Source organism: Anastrepha obliqua, chromosome 5 (assembly GCF_027943255.1).
Source record: "Anastrepha obliqua isolate idAnaObli1 chromosome 5, idAnaObli1_1.0, whole genome shotgun sequence".
Taxonomy (NCBI): Eukaryota; Metazoa; Arthropoda; class Insecta; order Diptera; family Tephritidae; genus Anastrepha; species Anastrepha obliqua.
The window spans coordinates 82,838,230-82,858,969 of NC_072896.1; the positions used below are offsets into that span (position 1 = coordinate 82,838,230).

At 38.3% G+C, this 20,740-nt stretch overlaps 2 protein-coding genes across 3 annotated transcripts; both read left to right on the forward strand.

Moving 5' to 3' along the window:
* Nucleotides 1-439: 439 nt before the first annotated feature.
* Nucleotides 440-8,143, forward strand: LOC129249005 (uncharacterized). 2 transcript variants are annotated; one of them, XR_008582636.1, is made up of 2 exons: nucleotides 440-2,570; nucleotides 7,868-8,142. XR_008582636.1 is itself a non-coding variant. In XM_054888613.1 (2 exons), the coding sequence occupies exon 1, from the start codon at nucleotides 512-514 to the stop codon at nucleotides 2,501-2,503; it is 1,992 nt and encodes a 663-aa protein (XP_054744588.1). In that variant the 5' UTR covers nucleotides 440-511; the 3' UTR covers nucleotides 2,504-2,526; nucleotides 7,868-8,143. The 2 variants fall into 2 exon arrangements, 1 of the variants encoding a protein (XP_054744588.1); XM_054888613.1 differs by having other exon boundaries at nucleotides 440-2,526; nucleotides 7,868-8,143.
* A 6,098-nt stretch (nucleotides 8,144-14,241) lies between these two features.
* Nucleotides 14,242-18,546, forward strand: LOC129248088 (intraflagellar transport protein 57 homolog). The gene is made up of 5 exons (XM_054887523.1): nucleotides 14,242-14,642; nucleotides 14,722-14,826; nucleotides 14,902-15,279; nucleotides 17,916-18,195; nucleotides 18,371-18,546. The coding sequence occupies exons 1-5, from the start codon at nucleotides 14,337-14,339 to the stop codon at nucleotides 18,541-18,543; spliced, it is 1,242 nt and encodes a 413-aa protein (XP_054743498.1). The 5' UTR covers nucleotides 14,242-14,336; the 3' UTR covers nucleotides 18,544-18,546.
* The last annotated feature ends 2,194 nt before the right edge of the window (nucleotides 18,547-20,740 follow it).

Below are 20,740 nucleotides of genomic sequence, written 5' to 3' on the forward strand. Positions count from 1 at the left end.
TTTTGTCACATTCATCAAGTACCGTTATCACGCATGCATACCTTCCTGTGTTCTCACAACCACCTTTAACACTTAACAATACTTACACTGGGCTACAAAAGCACACAATTTAAATGGGCACCCTCGTATTTGTATTCCCACTTACATGGGGAAGTTTACGCTTGTGTGTTTATAAATGAGCGGGGTATGGCAGGCGGTCTGTAGCGGCGTCAAGGGGCGATTGCTCATTAAGTAGTGGGTTGTGGCATTGAAGGTGTCTGGGACGCTTGGGTGATACCTTTTGCTTAAATGTTTTGTTTCAAAATTCAAATTAAAATCAGCAGCCATTGCCGTAGCCAGCGCGCCACAGCAGTTGCCAGCTAAAGGAATACAATTTAATGCGAGCATTATTTTTTTGTGGACTTGCTCGGCATGTTGCTCGCTCAGTTAGATATTGGAATTTGCATTTCACGTACCGTGGAGCGGATCATCGGATTTGCGGAATTCAGTGTAAAGCTAATAATTTTTTCGAATGTGTCATGTCAACGCACCTTTGAGACTGCTGAGTGTGGTCCAGCTGCTTGTGGGTTTGCTATGCATAGCACCATGCGCCGCCATAATAGACGCGGAGAGCTGCTGGAATGACAGTCAGCAATGCCTTATACATGCCACACTACATCGAGCGGATGAGCCGCCGCGTTCCACTGGGCTGACAGTGGAAATCGACTGTCAAACAAAAGTTGAGCTGCCACCGGCTAGCCAGCATAGTAATGCTCCTTCAACGCTATTGCGACGCCTCGAATATGCGGAAAGTTTACTGCTCGATGGCTGTCACACGCCGTTGGGCGTTGAAACGTATGGCATGGAATATCTGCCTAACTGTGACACCGTACCCCAAGTGTTTATGGAGCGTTTTCACGCGGACACATTGCAGCCATTCCAGTGTCCAGGCGCCAACAACAGCGATATGCAGGTAGAAATTCTGCGCTATAGCAACAATGAATTGGCCACCATAGGCACGCAGACGTTCGCGAATCTACCGCAATTACGTGAATTGCACTTTACGGGCAACGCGCTGCGTCACATTGCGCCTTCGGCCTTTGATACGCTGCGCGTCGTGGAACGCATACACATCGCGCACGAACCGCTGTTGGCGCTCAAGGACGGTGATTTGTTCGAGCGCACCGGCGTTGCTGAATTGCAGTTGGTGCAGTTGAAGCACATCACCGCCGACCTATTCGCCCATCTGCCTGAGACGTTGCGGCAAATATACGTCGCACGCACAACCTTCGACGATGACGCCGTGGTGGTGAGTAACCCACAGCTGCTGCGCAATATATCAATCAACGGCTGCACCTTGAAATCGTTCGCGTTGCTCGAGTCCGCACAAACTACAAGCGTGCGATATATAAATTTGAGTGGCAATGCGTTGGTTGACTTTCGTGTGGATTTTCTCAGCGGCAACAGCAATACAACCATTGCGGCGGTGGAAACGCTTGATTTGAGCGAGAATGAATTGGCGCAACTGCCGCTGTCATGGCTGAGTGGACTCAGAAAACTGCGCCATTTACTATTGCGTGGCAATCAGCTGAAGATGCTCTCTCTGGCGGATTTGATGGCTACTCTGCCGATATTGACGTCATTGGATTTGCGCGCCAATCAATTTCAGACGTTACACGATGCGTCAGCTGCATCTGCGTTGAGTTGGGAGCAAGTGCGCATAAAAATCGATCGGAATCCGTGGAACTGCGTGTGGCTGCTCGAATTTTCCCACACGCACCCAGAAAAGTTTCGCGTTTTTCAGTATGAGAAATACATATCGCAAATCAATGTGAATGGGTTGAAATGCATGCCAAAAGAAGTGGTAGTGTTGCCCGATAAAGTTACTAAGAATAATGCGAAACATGCGAGCGTTACAAACGTGACGTCGCGTGTGGGCGGCATTCAAGCGCAGGGACAGCTTAGTGGCACGGTCAATGCTTCTACATTTAAGCTAATCTATGGCGGCCCATGGGAATACAAACGCAGTCAACGTGCGGAGGCTTTGATAATTGTATTCATGCTGCCGGTGGGCGTGGCAGTGCTGTTTCTGTTGCTCTACATGTGGATCAACTGTCAGAAGGTATTCCATTTGTCCTATTATCGCTCGTTTAAGTGGCCACAACGCAACATTGGTGGACGTTTTACCAGCGCCGAGCGTTTCGATGTAGTGCGTCAGCTACCACCTACACCAACCTGTGCGCTTAATGGCAATACCAATAACAATGAAGGCTATGAAACACCGCTGAGTGGCGTCGAATCTGTGTGCAACTGCAACAATATTGGCACGGCGACATATGCGAATGAGAAGTGCCGCAAACTACATCACATCACCTACGAAGAATTGCCATCCGAGCGGCCGTACAAAATCTATGAGGAGATAATTGGCGATGATGCGTCGGACAACGAGACGTATGCGCAACCTTTTTACGATCATTTATCGTTCACGCAGCCAGCAAAAAGTGATGTGACTGAAACCGTCTGATGAAGTTGATCCGTACGGAAGTGGTTAGTTACTAAAGTGAATGCTAATGATAAGGCGTATTTTTGAGGTAAATGTGTGTGCGTGAGTGAGTGGCAGCGTGACAACGCTAAATTGTGCTTTGATAAAGGCGAGATAGGCTGCTAAGCAAGAAAAATACGTGTGTCAATATTAACGAAAAAAGAGAGAAGATACTTGCAAAGTTATTCCTTAACTATATTGCCATACTAACTATCGGACATTTAAATAGATTATGACATTTCCTGCTACAATAGTTGTGTTCGATAACAAAATTAGCCATCAGCACCTATAAATACAAATAACGAACGTAAGCGAAAATTCTCCTCCGAAAAAGCAAAAAAAGTGGAAAAGTTAAGAAACTTGCAAAACCCGGTAGAAGAAGATATGTATATCAGCTGTGATTGATTACAAATGTTTATGTTGTTCAAAAAAGTTACCATAAATTCGCGTGTTGTGCTGCTAAATTTTCCATTTTATCGTAAAACATCGACTGTAAACTGCATATTTTAAACCGGCGCAAGGCGCCAAAGTGCGCAAAATACCAGATTCCACAAAAAGTTAAATTGTTTGTTTACAAAAGATTAGTCATATGCATTGTACAGATCAATAAATAAAAAAACACTCTCAGCTGGTCGTCAAAAAATGCCCACAGCTGAGATCAGCTGATTCCAAAACGCTCTTTATTGTCCCATGGTTGCATAAAAAATGATGAAGGGCTTACATACGTCAAAAATGGGCTGTTTAGAAGGGATGACAATAGAAATAAATATAAAAAAATTGTGTGCATTGTTTATTAGTGCTCACACTTTATAAAAAAATATACTTTAATTTTTCTTCACAAAAATTATTATTTAAAAAATCCCGTGAGCCAAAGTTCAATGAAAAAAAAGTTGCTCCACGGTCTGCATTGAAACGTTGATGGATCTGTAAGAAGTAAAAAAATGCTTGTAAAATAAAGTTGTTGTTATAGTCTGTCTAGCCGGATTTTTGAATTATGAAAAATTTTGCAATTCACGGCATTTAAAAAAAAGTATGCACTTTACGTCATAAATGTCACACTTTAATTATGTTTATACAATTTTTTAATAAAAATATCAAAAATCCGGCTTAACAGACTATAGAGAACACACTTTCGAATATTAAAAAAAAAACCGCATCAACAAATATTAAAAACTGTATGAGTTATCATGCAGAACGTGCCGGAAAAAGTAGTAGTTTCGAGAAAGACGAGTTTAAACTTTCAAATGCATTTCGCTCGAGGTCGCGCGCCTCAAACGAAGGACAGTTACCTGTGCGCATCAAATCTCGTCGGGCATTTGCATTTTCTACCATAATTTTGTATCTATGCGGAGTTTTTACAATCGACTTTCACAGAAATACGCCTAAAACTATAAAGAATAATAATCTGTAAAAAAATCGATTTTCTGAAAATTAAATTTCATAGAAAATCGTATAAAAAAGTCTGAAAAAAGTCGTACAAATTTAGATATTTCTCAATAAAAAAATATTATTATAGCAAATAAATATTTAAAAATATTTGTTATGGTAAATTTTCCAAGTCAGAGATATTATTTTGTATTTTTTTTTCAATATTCTATTGTTTGTATTGAATTTCTTTTAACCAATAACCTCAAGCGAAACGACCAAGCACTCACGCTATTACACACCTGGGAGCCTGTCAAACTCACACTTAGGGTGCCTGTCAGAAAAATAGGAAGAAGAAGAGTGGGTTTTCTTATATTTCTGTACAACGGTCATATGCTTTCAGACCCATGATGGAAAGAATAATGAGATGGCGCCTATCGTGGTCCCGTTACTTTGCTCTCAGCGAATTTGGCAACTAGTTACGTGATTTTAGCTCCAGTATGGCCAGATTACCATTTTCGTAACTTGATTTAGCATTTTTTTTGTTATTTAGTCTCAGGGTTATAGTTGTTTCTTCATGACATTTTTCTAGCCTGTTCTAATTAAAATGTAATGTTTATAATTTTGTAAAATATACATTTTTTAATAATTAGTTAAATAATTCACTCAGTTTTATTTAGCTTTATTTTTTTTAACAACTGGTGGCATTGCCCGCGATTGCAGGTGTTTTTGGTGTTCTTCTGCTTTTGTCACTCAAATCTCTCTCTCACTACAGCAGTGTTGCCTAGCTTTGGATATAAAAACGCACTAAAATGCCCATTTAAAGAAAATAAAACACTAAATTTTTGTTGAATCACTTAAAGAACTTTGTATGCGTGACAAATTGTTTTTAGAATGTCCGTTTTTTTTTTAATAAATGTGTTATGCTTATGTACACTTTAATTTAAGATTTTTTTTGTTAAGCGAGACTATTTTGTTAAGGGAACGACTTATTTGCTAAATTTGAGGTTATGTAACTAGATAAGGTATTCTTTTTGTAAAAATGTCAGTATGGTTTCTTTAGTATTTTCTGGTATTTTGTGGCTTATTTTTACAATGAATACATCTATTGATGCCCTATGTCCCACTAAGGATTGATGGCCGGGAGGAACGATTACACCTCTATGGTTTCAATTCGCATTCAGTAAATTCAAACGCTTTTTAAAATATGTAAAAAGGTTTTCAATGTTAAGAAGAGTTGAAAGAAATTTTAATAATTTACTATTCAAGCATAACCTTAAAAGGAACAAAAAATTAAATTTTCACTTTCAAAATATCAAATTTTATAAGAACCAACTACTTTTCATTGTCACTAAAATCTTCTCAGAGTGGCCTTTTTTAAAATTCTTTCGTATAATAATACAGTTTTTTTTTAACTTAAAGTTGCGGTAGCTTTCGGTATAAAAAAGCACTAAATTTATTGCGAAGAGCATATAGTTGGCAATACTGCACAACTTGGAAAAACGTGACGTCACGTACTCTCTGATGGGCGCAATCTCCTTTCTATCATTCTTGTTTCAGACCAAATGTTTTCGTGGTGTATACTTTTTGCTGCCTTACATTTCTCCAGCACAAAATGAACGCCTCTCTTGCATCGAACTGTTACGAGTACTTTGCTCTCTCTCAATTTCTGAGTGATGGATAATTTTTTGGCGTTAATGAATGCCTACTTGCAAAAAGTAGGAATAATGATTAAACATATTTGTATTATCGAACGCGACTAATAACTTTTAGGGCTGTCACAATGGGTCCGTTGCGGCAACGCATTTGACTGACGTGACGTGAAAAATGTACCGTGGAAAATGTTAGTCTGAGAAAAAATAAAGAAATTATTTTTTACTATATTAGTATTTTCCGAAAATGGTTTAAAACTGTTTTTATGAACTCCTGAGTGATGCTACGACTACTAACATGCCGGTCAATTTCGATTATTTCTCTGATTTTATTGACATTATCGAAATTTTCTTTAACATCAAAAGTGCCTGAACGGAATCGACGAAACCTAAATAGCTCGTAATTCGCTGTTACAGAACCGGCACCATAAACACCATTCCCAATTTCAGCTTACATTTTCGCCTTTATCAAAGAAAAAATGTAAAATGCACCGAATCTTCTTTTATTTGACTTCCATTGGTAACTCCCTGAAACTCTATAAATTTTTTTGTTTGATATTTAACGAGATATCGATCATTATAGCCATCTGCCATCTACAGAGAAAATAATGTATTTCTTTTTCCCCAAAAATATTATCAAACTAATGCTTAATGAAGCGAACGAGGTTTTTAATAGAATTTATGGTAGTCGTGGACGGTCGGTGCGACCATAACATCGCACATTTATTTTTCGGGACAACTTAGTTAAGCCTGGTATTTTCTCTACTTTTTCAAGCTTATATCTAAAAAATAAGGGTGTATTTGAATTGACTTAATTAATTTAAATTCTATTTATTTTCTGCATTTAATTTGATGTAATAAGAATCAACATCGATACAAATTTGCGCGACACAAAAATGTTTCTTCTTTAAGGGGGGCCTCTTATTAGTGGCTTCAAAAAAAGGTGTTTTTTCTCAATTTTTTTTCGAGGTGAAAAAAGCGACACACAGGAGTAATAAAAAATTGTTTAACATAAATAAAAAAACAAAATGGCGGACATATGAGGGATCTCGCACAGCTTCTCGTTGCGCGCTAGTAAAACGGCGTGTAAGATTGCGGTCGTAGTTTTCACTTGAAACACAAAAGAAAAATATTGTCTTATTCAGAAGGCTTTCCCGCATATAATAGACTACGCTTGTATAAAAATATGAAAAAATGAACAAACAATTAATTATTGAAAAAAGTGATTTTTCGCTTTTTTTGTGCTAAATAACATTAAAAAATGATTTTTTTTTGTATTTTGCTAGTTAATTAGTTGCGCATTTTAATTATCTTTTCATTTTTTTAAATCTTACACGCCATTTTCAAAAACATGGTTTTGAGAAAACGTGTTTCAAAGATTTCATAAGGTAGACAATATAATCACACGAGGGACGGTACACAGGCCTGTAACTCCGAAATCACTTTGAATTCCGCTATAAAATTTTGAGGGCATATTCTCCTATAAAAAAAATCCATTTTTTGCAGTCAACTGATAAAAGGCTCCCTTAAACAGTTGTCATTTTCGACGCACTTGCCGTACGGCAAGAATACAAGTGGCCAATTTTTTTTGCATTCCGGCATAGCGTACGGTACGTATGTATGTGGCGCCTTCGACTCAAATGCAAATAATCTATTTTGCAGTTAGTAAAATTCGTTTATTCGGGCCTATTTGTTCACGTACCTTTCCAGTACGCCATATCAGCTGAAGTAAAAAGTTCTCAACGATTTTCGCTTCATTTCGACGAAAACATTGATAAATTTATATGAAGTAATTTTATGCAAATTGTTCCAGGTTGTTTCTTGACTAATTTTCAATTCCTGGAAAAGGATTTTAACAAATATTTTCAACGATTGGCCACCGGTATGGAATCGATTTGCTGTTGCATTCGATACTGTAACTTTTTTTGTATAAACAGGGCAAAATTTTTTGTTTGAATGCTCTGATTTTTTTATCTTGGTAGTATTGCTACTGTTGACTATATATAGAATTTTATTTCCCCTTTGGAACGCTGTTATACGCAACAGGTTTCAAGGTATACAAAAATGTAAAACTTTTTTCAAAGAGTATTGTCACTTTTATGCCGCCGTATATCGTATTATAACCTGATGCAATGTATACATCTTGGGGCATGACTCCGCACGAATAAGATTCAGAACTTTTTACTTCACTTAATATAATAATTCCTCATATATTAATTATCCGTCCACAAGGTGTATGCTATTGCTCGGCTTAAGTACTTAATTGCAGAAATCCAAATTTTATGAAAATATTGCATTTACAAATTTTCTTTGTATTTACTTCTTTCAGATGCAATCAGATACCTCACAGAATTTTACTAAAAGCCAAAGCCGTTGATCAACCAATTTTCTTCCAAACGTATTATTAAATGTATGAATTTTGTAAAAACATTTCAATTACGAGCTTACTTAGATATTTATACAAAATACCCACGTTCATTATTATTTTTACTACAATTTGTGATTTTATAATTTGTTATTTATTTTTTAAAATATTTACTTTTTATGCGAACATTTGATATTATTACCAAAAAAAAGTGTAAATATTGTAATTAATCTAGCGTAAGTCAGAAAAAAATCACTAAAAGTGCCAATAATATAATAAAAACAAGAAAACGATATTTAGCTTTTGCTTGAATTGAAAGGATTTTTGCAGCGTTAATGGTAAATTTTAAAAATTTATTTATTTTGAAAATTTGTAATTGAAATATTTAACATATACAATTTTGAATGAATTTTCAGCAAAGGTTCTTAATTTTTGGAGAAATAATTGAAGAATTTCGAGAAATTGGGAATTTCGGATTTCCCAACACTAAAGTGAAGGAGGTGTAGTTGGTCTGAAAGGCGGCGGAAATTTGTCTGAAGTAGTTTTAAACGTCTCAACGTAAAATCTGAAAAATTTTGCGCGCATATTTTAAATTTGAAATTTTTTGATACCAGCAAAGTGCAAATTGGTTTAAAAGTAATCGTCCCAATGGAAGAGACCAGGGGAGCCAAGACCAAAAAAGCACGCTAAATTCGATCAAATGTCAAGGTTTTGCTCACTGTGCCCAAGGCGCAGTACATCAGGAGTTCTTACCACAGGGACGTACGGTAAAAAAGAAGTATTACCTTGAAGTTATGCGCCGTTTGCGTGAAGCAATACAAAAACACAACGCCCGGAATTGTGGAAAAAAAAATTATGGCTCATCTTTGCTTGCGTTATCATACCTTAGCTAGCTTACTCACCACCCCCTACGACTTTTTCCTGTTCCCAAGATTGAAGAGACCCATGAAAGGACGACGTTTTGCGACGATTGAGGATATAAAAATCGAATCGCTGAGAGAGAGCTCAAGGACATACCAAAAAGTGCATATCAGAACTGCTTCAAGGATTGGAAAAAATGCTGGCGCAAGTGAATTATATCTGAGGGGGACTACTTTGAAGGAGATACAAGGTGATGTCCAAAATAAACAAGAGTGAGCTAAAATAGTAACGACAGGAGCTTTTGTTCTGATAGCTTCGAGATTATTTTTTAAAATAGTCCGCTCTGGCCTCGAAAGAGTGTTTCAGATCTTTGACCGGAATCCGGAATGTCCTTCAGGATGTCGGTGGATGGCCTCTACGAACGCAAAACGTTTTTCTTTCCGAATAGGTAGAAGTTACAGGGAGCCATATCAGGCGAATTCGGGGAGTGATTGATGGTTAAAATGCGATTTATAGTCAAAAAATCAGTCACAAGAGTGGATCGATGAGATAGAAAATTGCATTGACAGTTTGGCCCATTGGAACGAAATCCTTGTGATTTTTGACTTCTCCGCACGCGATTTTTTGGGTGGTGGCTCGTCTGGGGTCTTCCATTCGGCACTTAGTTTCAGGTTCATGTTGGAAACCCCACATTGCATCACCGGTACAATGTTGCAAAGGAAGTTCTCATCTTTTCTTGCCTCTTTAATGAGGTCTTTCGAATATTGGATTCTAAGCAATTTTTGGTCCTCAGTTAACTCGTGCGGAATGAAACGTGCGCAGACCTTTCGTAAGCCCAAATGATCAGTTAAAATGCGATAAATCGATGCTTTGGAGATATTCAACACCGATTCCATGAATTTCAACAATGATTTGTGTTCATTTTTGATAAATTCACGAACAATTTCGATAGAGTTTTCGGTGATTACTGATTTTGGGCGGCCCGTATGTTCATTGCCATTTATGTCCTCACAAACATCTCTGAAACCCCTCATGAACTCTGGCACGAGATAGACAATCATCGCCATAAACTTTTTTCATCAATTCAAATGTTGCGGCAAACGTTTTACCGATTTTAAAACAAAATTTGATATTAGCTCTTTGTTCGAAACTCATTTTTGTACCGATGACACAAACATACTGACGCTTTAGACGCAATAACTTCGCTTCCACTAAACCGAATGTCACCAAGCGTTCATTGGAAGTTAGCTAGGGATGTAACTTCCAACACCTATGGTTGATGGGTTGGTTTAAGTGGTGATTCTTCCAGAATCCAACTAGCGCTTCCGCACCATTTTGTTGCCACATCTTCGTTATCAACTTGTTTACCAGTTATGTACAGCATGACTATATCCAGTCTGTGCGACTCAGGAACCTTATCAGGTTGTTGACATCTAAGCCAGATAGCTGTTCCAGACTCTCGAACAGCGGTTTACCCAGAGTTAACATTCTCTCCTTCCATAGGGCAGGGCATTCGCAGAGGAAATGGAAGATTGTTTCCTTTTTCTCCGGTTGTTTACAACTGTGACAGTATGTGTTGTGAGGGATGCCCATTTTGGCTGCTTATTCTCCCACAGACCAAAAGCCAGTTATGACTGCCGTTAGTCTCCAGGCGTCCCGTCGTTTCATGTTTATCAATGTTGACGATTGCTTAAGGTTGTAGGTGGGCCATAACGTTTTGCTAATTTTGCATTTCGTCTGGTGTCTCCATCTACAATCTGCGATTCGCAGGTATTTTAGGGAAATTGCATTCTTGACTGCACCTAGTGGTGTGAATACCGATTCTGCAAGAGCGTTATTCATGAAAGATCAACTTCTTGCCAGTTCATCCGCTTTTTCATTACCTTCGATGCTCCTATGTCCCGGGACCCAGATGAAGGTAACTTTATGGTTTTCGCTCAAGGTGGTAAGGCTAGTCTTGCTTTGTTCCACCACTTTAGAGGTTGTTGCAGCTGAACCCAGTGCCTGGATTGCAGCTTAGCTATCCGAAAGAATAGCGATATTGCTCTTAAGAGAGGTCTGCGATTAGTAGCCAACGCCCTAACTCATTAAAAAAGAAGGCGCCATCAGAAACATTTTTATGACGCCAGTCTTGTTTATCTTGCACTTCACCTAGTAAAATAGAAATTGATGAATAAATAAATGTTTTTTTGTTGAGAAAAATGAAAATTCACCTTGTTTTTAACACACTTTTATTAGCTCGGGTTGTATGTATGTATGTATGTAACGGAATCTTTGAGCTTAATTTTCACTGGCTTCTAAAAATCTGATCGACTTGAAATTTTGCACACCTATCAAGGACCGATGACAATGCAATAATTTGATAAAAGTTTTCCATTATCCTTATTAGGATTGCCAGGATTAATATTTTCTTTTTTTACCTTTGGGCAAAAAGTAAGGTGAATTTGGTTGTAAAATGAAAAAAATTTTTTTATTCTTGTAAATCAATTTCATCCCCTTCAAAATAATCCCCTCTCGATGAAATACACTTATGCCAACGATTTTTCCAATCCCCGAAACATGCCAAATAGTCCATTTCCGGTAGAGCCATCAGCACCTTCTTCGATTCAGCTTTTATCTCCTCAATCGACTCGAAACGCGTTCCCCGGAGTGGTCTCTTGAGTTTTGGGAATAGCCAGAAGTCACACGGACCCAAATCAGGCGAATACGGTGGTTGCGGAACAATATGCGTGGAATTTTTGGCGAAATGGTCATGAAGAACGAGTGCAGTGTGAGACGGTGCATTATCGTGATGCAAAAACCAAGAGTTGTTGGCCCATAACTCTGGTCTTTTTAGACGAATTGCTTCATGTAAATGACGCATAACGCTCAAATAATATTCCTTATTAACAGTTTGGCCAGGTGGAAGGAATTCATAGTGCACCACACCACGAAAATCGAAAAAAACTGTCATCATGACCTTTATTTTTGAACGACTTTGACGTGCTCTTTTCGGTCTGGCCTCGCCTTTAGCACGATATTCGCTTGATTGGTCGGTTGTTTCAGGGTCGTAAGCATAAATCCAAGTCTCATCTCCCGTAATGATGCATTTGAGCTTGTCCTGATAGTCTGAAAGCATTGTTTCACACACATCAACGCGACGACTTTTTTCCAAGAAATTGAGAGTTTTCGGTACCAAACGAGATTTGACTTTTCGTAGGCCCAAATGGTCTTTCAAAATGATTTTCACAGATCCTTCTGATATTCCGATCATATCAGTAAGGTCTTTAACAGTCAACCGACGATTTTTAAGCACTAACTCCTTCACTTTATTGACGTGTTGGTCATCTGTTGACGTCGATGGTCGTCCGGACCGCTCCAAGTCATCAACACGTTCTCGACCTTCTTTGAAGTCTTTGTACCACTTATAAATATTTTTCTGCGACATGGTCGAATCACCAAATGCCTTCTGCAACATGCTAAACGTTTCCGCAGCCGAAATTTCATTCCGCAAACAAAATTTGATGGCACTTCTCTGCTCAATCAAATCAGACATTGTAAAAGAGACCTAAAATGAACGATCAGTCATAGTCAACTACCTCAGAACAGAATTATAACAAAAATTAAGATACAAATAGAGTAATTCAAATTAGAGTTAAAAGCGTGGGATGCATTTTGCTTCACTTTCATAACCCTCTGTACATAGAAAGTTGCCAATAAAATGATTGTAATATTTACTATATCAAGCATCCCACGCTTTTAACTCTAATTTGAATTATTCTATTTGTATCTTAATTTTTGTTATAGTTCTGTTCTGAGGTAGTTGACTATGACTGATCGTTCGATTTGCTATTACTTCATTATAGGTCTCTTTGTCATTAAAATTTATTTTCTACTTTTTAGTTCAATTGGCATTCAAAGCGTGTTTTTTTTTTTGGTTTTTTTAAACTATTTTTTATTTGCATACACCTTGTATACCCGGAACTTCGAGTACAAGCAACCTCTTGCGAAGGTGTTCCCTGTTTTATAATAAATGTAAGATCAGGAAAGAATCTGGTTACTGGTTACCACTCCACAACAGAAAAAAAAATTTTATTTACGTTTTTGGTTAGTTAAATAAATAATAAAATTGGCAATTTCATAAAATAAATCTATTTGTTTCATGCAATTTTTTAACAGCGACACCTCGCTTTGCTTGACGATCATACTCGTCATCGTACGGTTTTTGAAAAAATCTATATTTTTGCATGTTTTATTTGTTTAAATATACATACATATAAACAATACGAGGTGTGACTCTTAACATTTTCCGAAAAAATATTTGTCGGTTTATTTTTGGCAATTGTTATTTGACACGCGTGAGCTTACATTTACGGGCGGCATCTGCTTCACAATCTTCAAGACCATTTCATTTCTCATTGCGTCATCTATTGGTGAAACCTATGCAAAATGTATTAGGCTAACTTTTGTTAAACTATAGTGCGCTACCTGGCGGGCAACTATGCCAATGCGTTTAAAACCAATTCAGTAACAACTTTTAGTGCCATCTGGTGTAGAATTTTTAAATGCTAATATTTCGAAATCTGCAAAATTGGAATTAAGGGGTAACACCACTGTACACGCGTAAAATAAACACGATTTTTAAAGAATTTTTTTGTATAGAAGGAAAGGGGAAACAATCACTCTGATTTGGGAAGTTATTACTTATATACTAAAGTACAAAACTACAAAGTTTGATCGAAAAATTTTACAAAATGGCGGCATTGGAGACTTTTTTGTAATGTGGTTTCTCTTGAAGGAGCTCCGCGGCACGCAGCACAGAGGGTGCAAAATTTAATCTGGAACAAAGAAACATGTTTTTTCTTAATCTAGATAAGAATAGCTAGAGAAACACGTAGGGGATTTAAAAAATATTTATTTTTGTGGAATTAGCAAGCATTTGAAGGAAAAACCTCTATTTTGGACTAAAAAACGGCACTTAAATAATTATAACAATCGTTTAAATTAATCTATCGAAAATCCCCTACGCTCTTCTCTTAAGACGGTTATTATACAGACGTAGTGAAAAACCTGATTAAAAATATTTAAAATTGTTTGAGTTATGCTGCGTGCCAATTTCAGAAAACGTGTTTTGAGAAAAACGGGTTTAAAGTTTGGAAATTTGGAGAAGTCGTTAGATAGCAGTCACTAACGCTTTGTTAAAAGCTTAAAATATTTATGAAATAGACTTCGGTAACGTATAAAACTTTTTGTTCTGTATTTTAAAAGGTTCAAAGAATTTTTTAAGCTTATAAAAAAAAATCAATTTTTTGAAATTTCTACAGTGATGTTACCCCTTAATTAGTGCTCTAGCGAGAGTAAAGCAATTAATATATTCCTAAACAATATTTCTTATAATATTATCTTGACGATAAACTTAAAATTCGTGGTAGATGTACTAATGCACGCGTTTCATATTTCACCTGCCGTACAACTCTTTGTTATGACAAAACCGTTACCACAGCAACCCACAGCAACTCTTCCTCTTCGCGCTGTTTTGTTTCCTTTTGGAAAAAATCTATTGTCGCAGCGAAGTGCAGTAAAAACAAACAAAATGCAAGGAGTTGGTGCGAATTCACAGGAGCTTAACACTTTGCCGGTGACTACATTTCAATCGGATGATCTTCTCGAAAAGCTGAAAATGCTGAACTATGAGAAACACCTTTTGAATGAATTCAAGATGAAGCCGCTGTCGCGTTTCTACTTTGTCAAATCGTTTAATCCAGGCGAGCAATTTTTCATGTTTACGCTCATCTGCTGGTGGTTGTGTCGAAAGCTGGGCAAAGACATGGAAAGACCACAAGAATTCGATGACCCCAACACAGTGATTGCCAAAATTGTGCAAGTGCTGGGTGAAATGGTAAGACTTGCATTACACAAACACAAACACAAACAAAATACAATTATTTCTAATTTTAAATATGCCACTCTTCGCGCAGGATGTGCCCGTTGACTTTCCACCTAACAAATTAATTCGTGGCGCTGGCCCCATTTGCTTGACAGTTTTGGACATTCTCGCAACACAAGCAACCAAAGTGGCGCAGGTGAGTAGTTGCGTACACCTCGATTTTGTGTCATATGATTGTAGTGACAAAATATCGGTAATTGCATACAAATAGATCACCTACAATCGCCCGCACATAGCGCAGGAGGATGAGGTGGCCACCGACTATTTAGAGGATAATGCCGAAATTATATTGGAAAAACTGGAGGATGAACAGAATGCCGCACTAAGCGACGATAGCGATATGGAAGTTAATAGTGGTGGTGGTTTTAAAAATCTCAACTGGATAAATCGTGCTCGGCGATCGGAGCGCAATCACAATATCGATTTACCAGATGATGACTCGGCGGCGGAGCAGTTTACTGATCAGCAACAGTGGCGGCAGGAGTTTGAGCGTGTGCTGCCACATTTGAAGGTTTACGTTAAAGCGGATGCACGCGATTGGCGTACACATTTTAGTCAAATCGAGACACTGAAGGCAAGCATCGAAGAGGTGAGTGATCCATTTTGCGATGGTTAGAGTAGTCGTTTAAAGCGAATGCGAAAACTAAAACGTCTACAGCAAAATTTATAGAATCGCAATTTTTGCCTTAAATATTGGGAGTCAGCTACAATATTCCCTTTGAACGCCGTTTTATGGCATGCGAACAACTGCTTCAACGGCACAAAAGAAAGGGTTTTTTGCATCGAATTGTGACTGGCGATGAAAAGTGGGTCCATTACGACAATCGAAAACGTCGGGCAACGTATGGATACCCTGGCCATGCTTCAACATCGACGTTCGGCGCAGAATATTCATGGCCTGAAGGTTATGCTGTGTATCTGGTGGGACCAGCTGGGTGTTGTGTATTATGAGCTACTGAAACCGAATGAAACGATTACGGGGGATGTCTACCGACGACAATTGATGCGTTTGAGCCGAGCACTGCGAGAAAAACGGCCGCAATACGCCGATAGACACGACAAAGTTATTTTGCAACATGACAATGCTCGGCCACATGTTGCACAAGTGGTCAAAACATACTTAGAAACGCTCAAATGGGATGTCCTACCCCACCCGCCGTATAGTCCAGACCTTGCGCCATCCGATTACTATCCCTTCCGATCGATGCAACATGGCCTGGCTGACCAGCACTTCCGTAATTACGATGAAGTCAAAAAATGGATCGATTCGTGGATTGCGGCAAAACCGACCGAATTTTTCACAAAGGGAATCCGTGAATTGCCAGAAAGATGGGAAAAAGTAGTAGTAAGCGATGGACAATACTTTGAATATTAAATTTGTAACCATTTTACGTCAATAAAGTTTCAAATTTCGAAAAAAAACCGCACGAACTTATTCATAGTCCTATAGATGATTCATTGTGGAATGTAGAAAAAATTTGCATCAAGAAGTAAATTTCTAAAAACTAGCTTATCAGATAATTTCGCGCAAAGGGGTTGATATATGTATTAAGAAAATTTTCGCGTGTGTCCTTACCAAAGATTCCTGGTGCAGGTATGAAAATGTGAAAAAGGTTCCTTACAGATACCAAACGGGAGGAAGATTACTGGGATATACAAAGTATCATAGTGTTCCTAAAGTAATGGCTTATGTGATAGTATTTGATAACTCATAGACTGGTTTTTACAACCACATTTTTGAAGTGAAAACTTCTTTAGAATCGTTGGGAGTGATTTGAGAAAAAGTGAAACGAAAAAAGCGACACTCTTGACTACGAAGCATTATATGTTGATATAAACGTAGCGACGAACTAAATAACTTTTAGGCCAGCGCCGACAGCATGGCGCGGTAGCCGAGCGACTAGCAATGTGAGCTTCCGATCCAAAATCCTTGGTTCGAATCACAAGAAAAAAATTTTTTTTATACAGTTATTTTATTTTATTTTATGATATGTTTATGAGGAGCTTTTTTCATGGCAGAAATACACTCGGTGTTTTGCCATTGCCTGCTGAGGGGTGAGCGCTATTAGAAAAATAGTTTTCCTTAATTTTGGTGTTTTCACCGAGATTCGAACTGACGTTCTCTCTGTGAATTCTGAATAGTAGTCACGCACCAACCCATTCGGCTACGGCGTTTGTTTAATTTTACTGATGCAAAAATGAGGGAAAATATTTGAATAAAGTTTGCTTACTGTTTACACATTTTCCAAAGGTGACGGAGAACCAAAAAAAAAAAGTCGATTTTCAAACAAATACGAGTGCATATGTGTAATTGTGTTAGAGTTTCGGTCACGCCCCAGCAAAACTTGCGTGCATATGTGTTTGTAACATTCAAAAAAATGTAATTGTGTTAGAGTTTCGGTCACGCAGGTTTTGCTGGGGACGCTCATAATAGCAACCGCGTGTGTATTTTTATATTCGTAAATATTTTCATTTTTAAATATTTACCGCAATTATGCCGAAAAATAATGCAGAAAAGTGTCGTGAATATCGACAGAAAAAAAAATCATTAAATAGCATCACGGAATTCATTCACGAAAATTTAATAAAGTATACACCAGAAGTATCGCGGATACTTAGAAAAGATTACGATAAAGTTCCAATGATTTTAAGTGGCGATTTTAACGTAAATTTTGCATTGGACACAGCGGTTCCTTCAGTTGACTTTCTCAATACAACATTCAATTTAAAAATGTGTAACAATCGCACTGAATCGACAACACGATCAAAAACAACAATTGACGGGGTATTTCAAAGATATGTTGACAACATCGAAACCAAAGCATTTGTATCATATTTTAGCTATCATAAGCCACTCGTATCATTTGTTGAAATTGAAAACATTGAGGATGAATAATAATAAAATGAAGAAAATAAAATATGAACTTTATAGCAATATTATAATGAACCTATAATTATCCCGCCCCTAATGCTGCTTTCGTCTCATTCTCTCTCAGTTTGTTTTACGGAAGGTTTCACTTCTATCGCGTCTAACCGTTAGACTGATATTTTTTTATAAAAATAAATAAAAATTAACGCAAACGTCAAATGTTACGGGTATTTTGAGTAAAGGTAAAATTTACTTTCCGTGCGTTTGTGTTGTAGCTGAATTCCATTTACCAACAATATAAGCCGCACATTTTGTAATATTCTCTTCACTTTTCTGCATACTCCCCTTTCTTCAAGTGCTCCGAGGATACCCAAGCCCAGTTGAAGAAGTTACACAGCGAGTTTACTTTCAGTCTGGAGAAGATCGAAAGCCGTGAGAAGCATTTGAATAATGAGTTGCAGTCATATGTGGGCCAATTTAAGGAAATCTCAGTTGAGTTGTCCAATGTGCAGCATGCACAAACACAGGTACAGACCGACACAGAGACGCTGATGTCGCAACTGAGTGCTGTGGTGCAAGAAAATGACATCAAGAAAAGTGAAATGGAGCGACGCGGACAATCCATGTCGGATGGTAGTGAGTATTGATTTTTCACTACAAATATGTAGCAGCCTTTTTAGTATCAGTGGTTTTTAACTACATATATTAGTTTCTACATACACCCACACATATACACTAAGTATGCACATTTTTGTATTAAAAGGGATTGCTCACTATTATTTTTTTCACAATTTTCTATTCACTTTTGCAGGCTCTGTGGTGAACATCAAGAAAGCTATTAGCAAGTTGAAAGAAGACACGGCACAGTTAAATTTGGAAGTTGCGCTGTTGGTGCATGGCATTGATCAGGATATCCTGCGTCAGGCGGGTAGTTTTGCTGAAGTTGACTCCGGCAATGAGTCGGCCTCTGTGAAGGCTTTTTAAAAGAAAAAAATATTACTTTTGTTTGTACCCTTGAAACTAACAGTCAGACATATGAAGGTAGTAAATTTAAAACATAACAAAAAAAAAAAAATATTCTAAAGGGTTTTTTTTTAGAGGTTAGGTTTTCAAGATGAAATAAAACGTATATAATTTAATGTTATGGCTAAGAATTTAGCTTTATTATAAAGATAAGGGTTTGCCATTATGTTTTAAAAATGATTTCGGGCAAGTGGCCGCCGCGGCTGGCTCGAATAAATTCCAGCCGAGAGGCCCAATTTTCGACCACTTTTTGCAGCAATTGGGGCCGTATGTCAGCAATAACGCGCCGAATATTCTCTTCCAAGACGTCAATCGTCTCGGGCTTATCTGCGTACACAAGTGACTTCACATAGCCCCACAAGAAATAGTCCAGCGGTGTTATATCGCACGATCTTGGAGGCCACGCCACAGGTCCACGGCGCGAGATAATGCGCTCACCAAAAGTTTCCTTCAATAAATCGATTGTTGCGTTGGCTGTATGGCATGTAGCGCCGTCTTGTTGGAACCAAAGTACGTCCACATCAACATCGTCCAATTCAGGCACGAAAAAGTCATTAATCATGGCTCTATAGCGCTCTCCATTGACTGTAACATAATGGCCGGCTTCATTTTTAAAGAAATATGGACCAATGATTCCCTCTGCCCATAGAGCACACAAACAGTGACTTTTTGAGGATGTAACGGCGTCTCAGCAATCGCTTGTGGATTATGTTCACTCCAAATGCGACAATTTCGCTTATTGACATACCCATTCAACCAAAAGTGATCTTCATCGCTGAACAAAATTTTCTTGTGATGCGTCGCGTGAACCGAACAATTATTTTCGTAATATAGTAAATTTGCACGATTTGCAAACGTTGTTCAGGTGTAAGTCTATTCATTATGAAATGGCAAACCAAACTGAGCATAAATCAAGTGACAGCTGTCAAAAAGACCATCTACGAAAAAAGTAGTGCCAACTTGAAAACCTAACCCCTAAAAAAAACACCCTTTATATTATGTAAGATGTGCGCAAAAGAACTAATTTTTCTAAAAAAATTATATTATATTTAAAAAAAAATTTACATTGACGCTTATTTTTATTAGCCATTACTAAATAGGCAAAATAGCGGAAGAGTAGTTGAATCTTCAAGTTATCTCAATTTCCCAAAAAAATGCTTGTCAGGCCTTTAAGTGATTTTACGTTTGTCAATAAATAAAATGAATTAATAAACATTTTTTTTTTTCGGGACAAGTACAGCACTCAGCCACAATTAAGTCTTTTGTACTGCATTCGGATTCCCGTTTAATCTACCCAACCTCCGAAGAAATCTGAGTAGATTTTGTGGTGACAAGGAGCCAAACCTGATTCGAGCAAAGGCGGGGCAGACACACAGGAAGCGGTCCACCGTCTCATCCTCCTCTTCACAAGTTGGACAGAGTACATTGTCTGAGATGCCTACCTTTTCCATATGCTTCGCTTACAGAAAGTGGTCTGTCATCAGTCCAACCAGCCGTCTGCAGTCCCTTCTGCTTAATGACTGGAGGATTTACAGTCGGTCGGACATGAGAGGTAACATTAGTTTAGTCCATCTGCAGCCTTTCTCCGCCTGTCAAGCTCGCTTGTGGGTTGCAGTAACCCATTTGCTAACCGTGGCTTTGATGGCTGCAGAAGGGAGTGGCAGAACGGGCTCCGGGCCGAAAAAGCTGGCCTCAGAGCCCAGTCTGGCTAAAGAGTCAGAGATCTCATTTCCCGCAATACCCACGTGTCCCGGCATCCATGTTAGCATCAGGCTATTATGTCTACCGACATAGTTCAGCCTGGATTTACAGGACTCAATTACCCCTTTGGTTGAGGGGCTGTCTTAGGCCATGAGCACAGCTTAGCTGTCGCTGCAGACACATATGGATCTGCCTCCCCATCTATTTTCCACAACAAAGTTCATCGGTTCTTGAATAGCATACACCTCCGCTAGAAACACAGATGCATGCATTCCAAGAGCAGAGTGCAGTTTTGTCCCACTGGCTTCCACGTAGATCACAGAGCCGGAGCCGTGCTCGGTTCTGGAACCATCCGAGAAAATGCGAAAACAGTGTCTGCCGCGCTCATTTACGTAAAATTGAGATATCATGAAAATCATTCCTATTAATTAGTAAAGTAGCCCTCTAAGCGACTTTG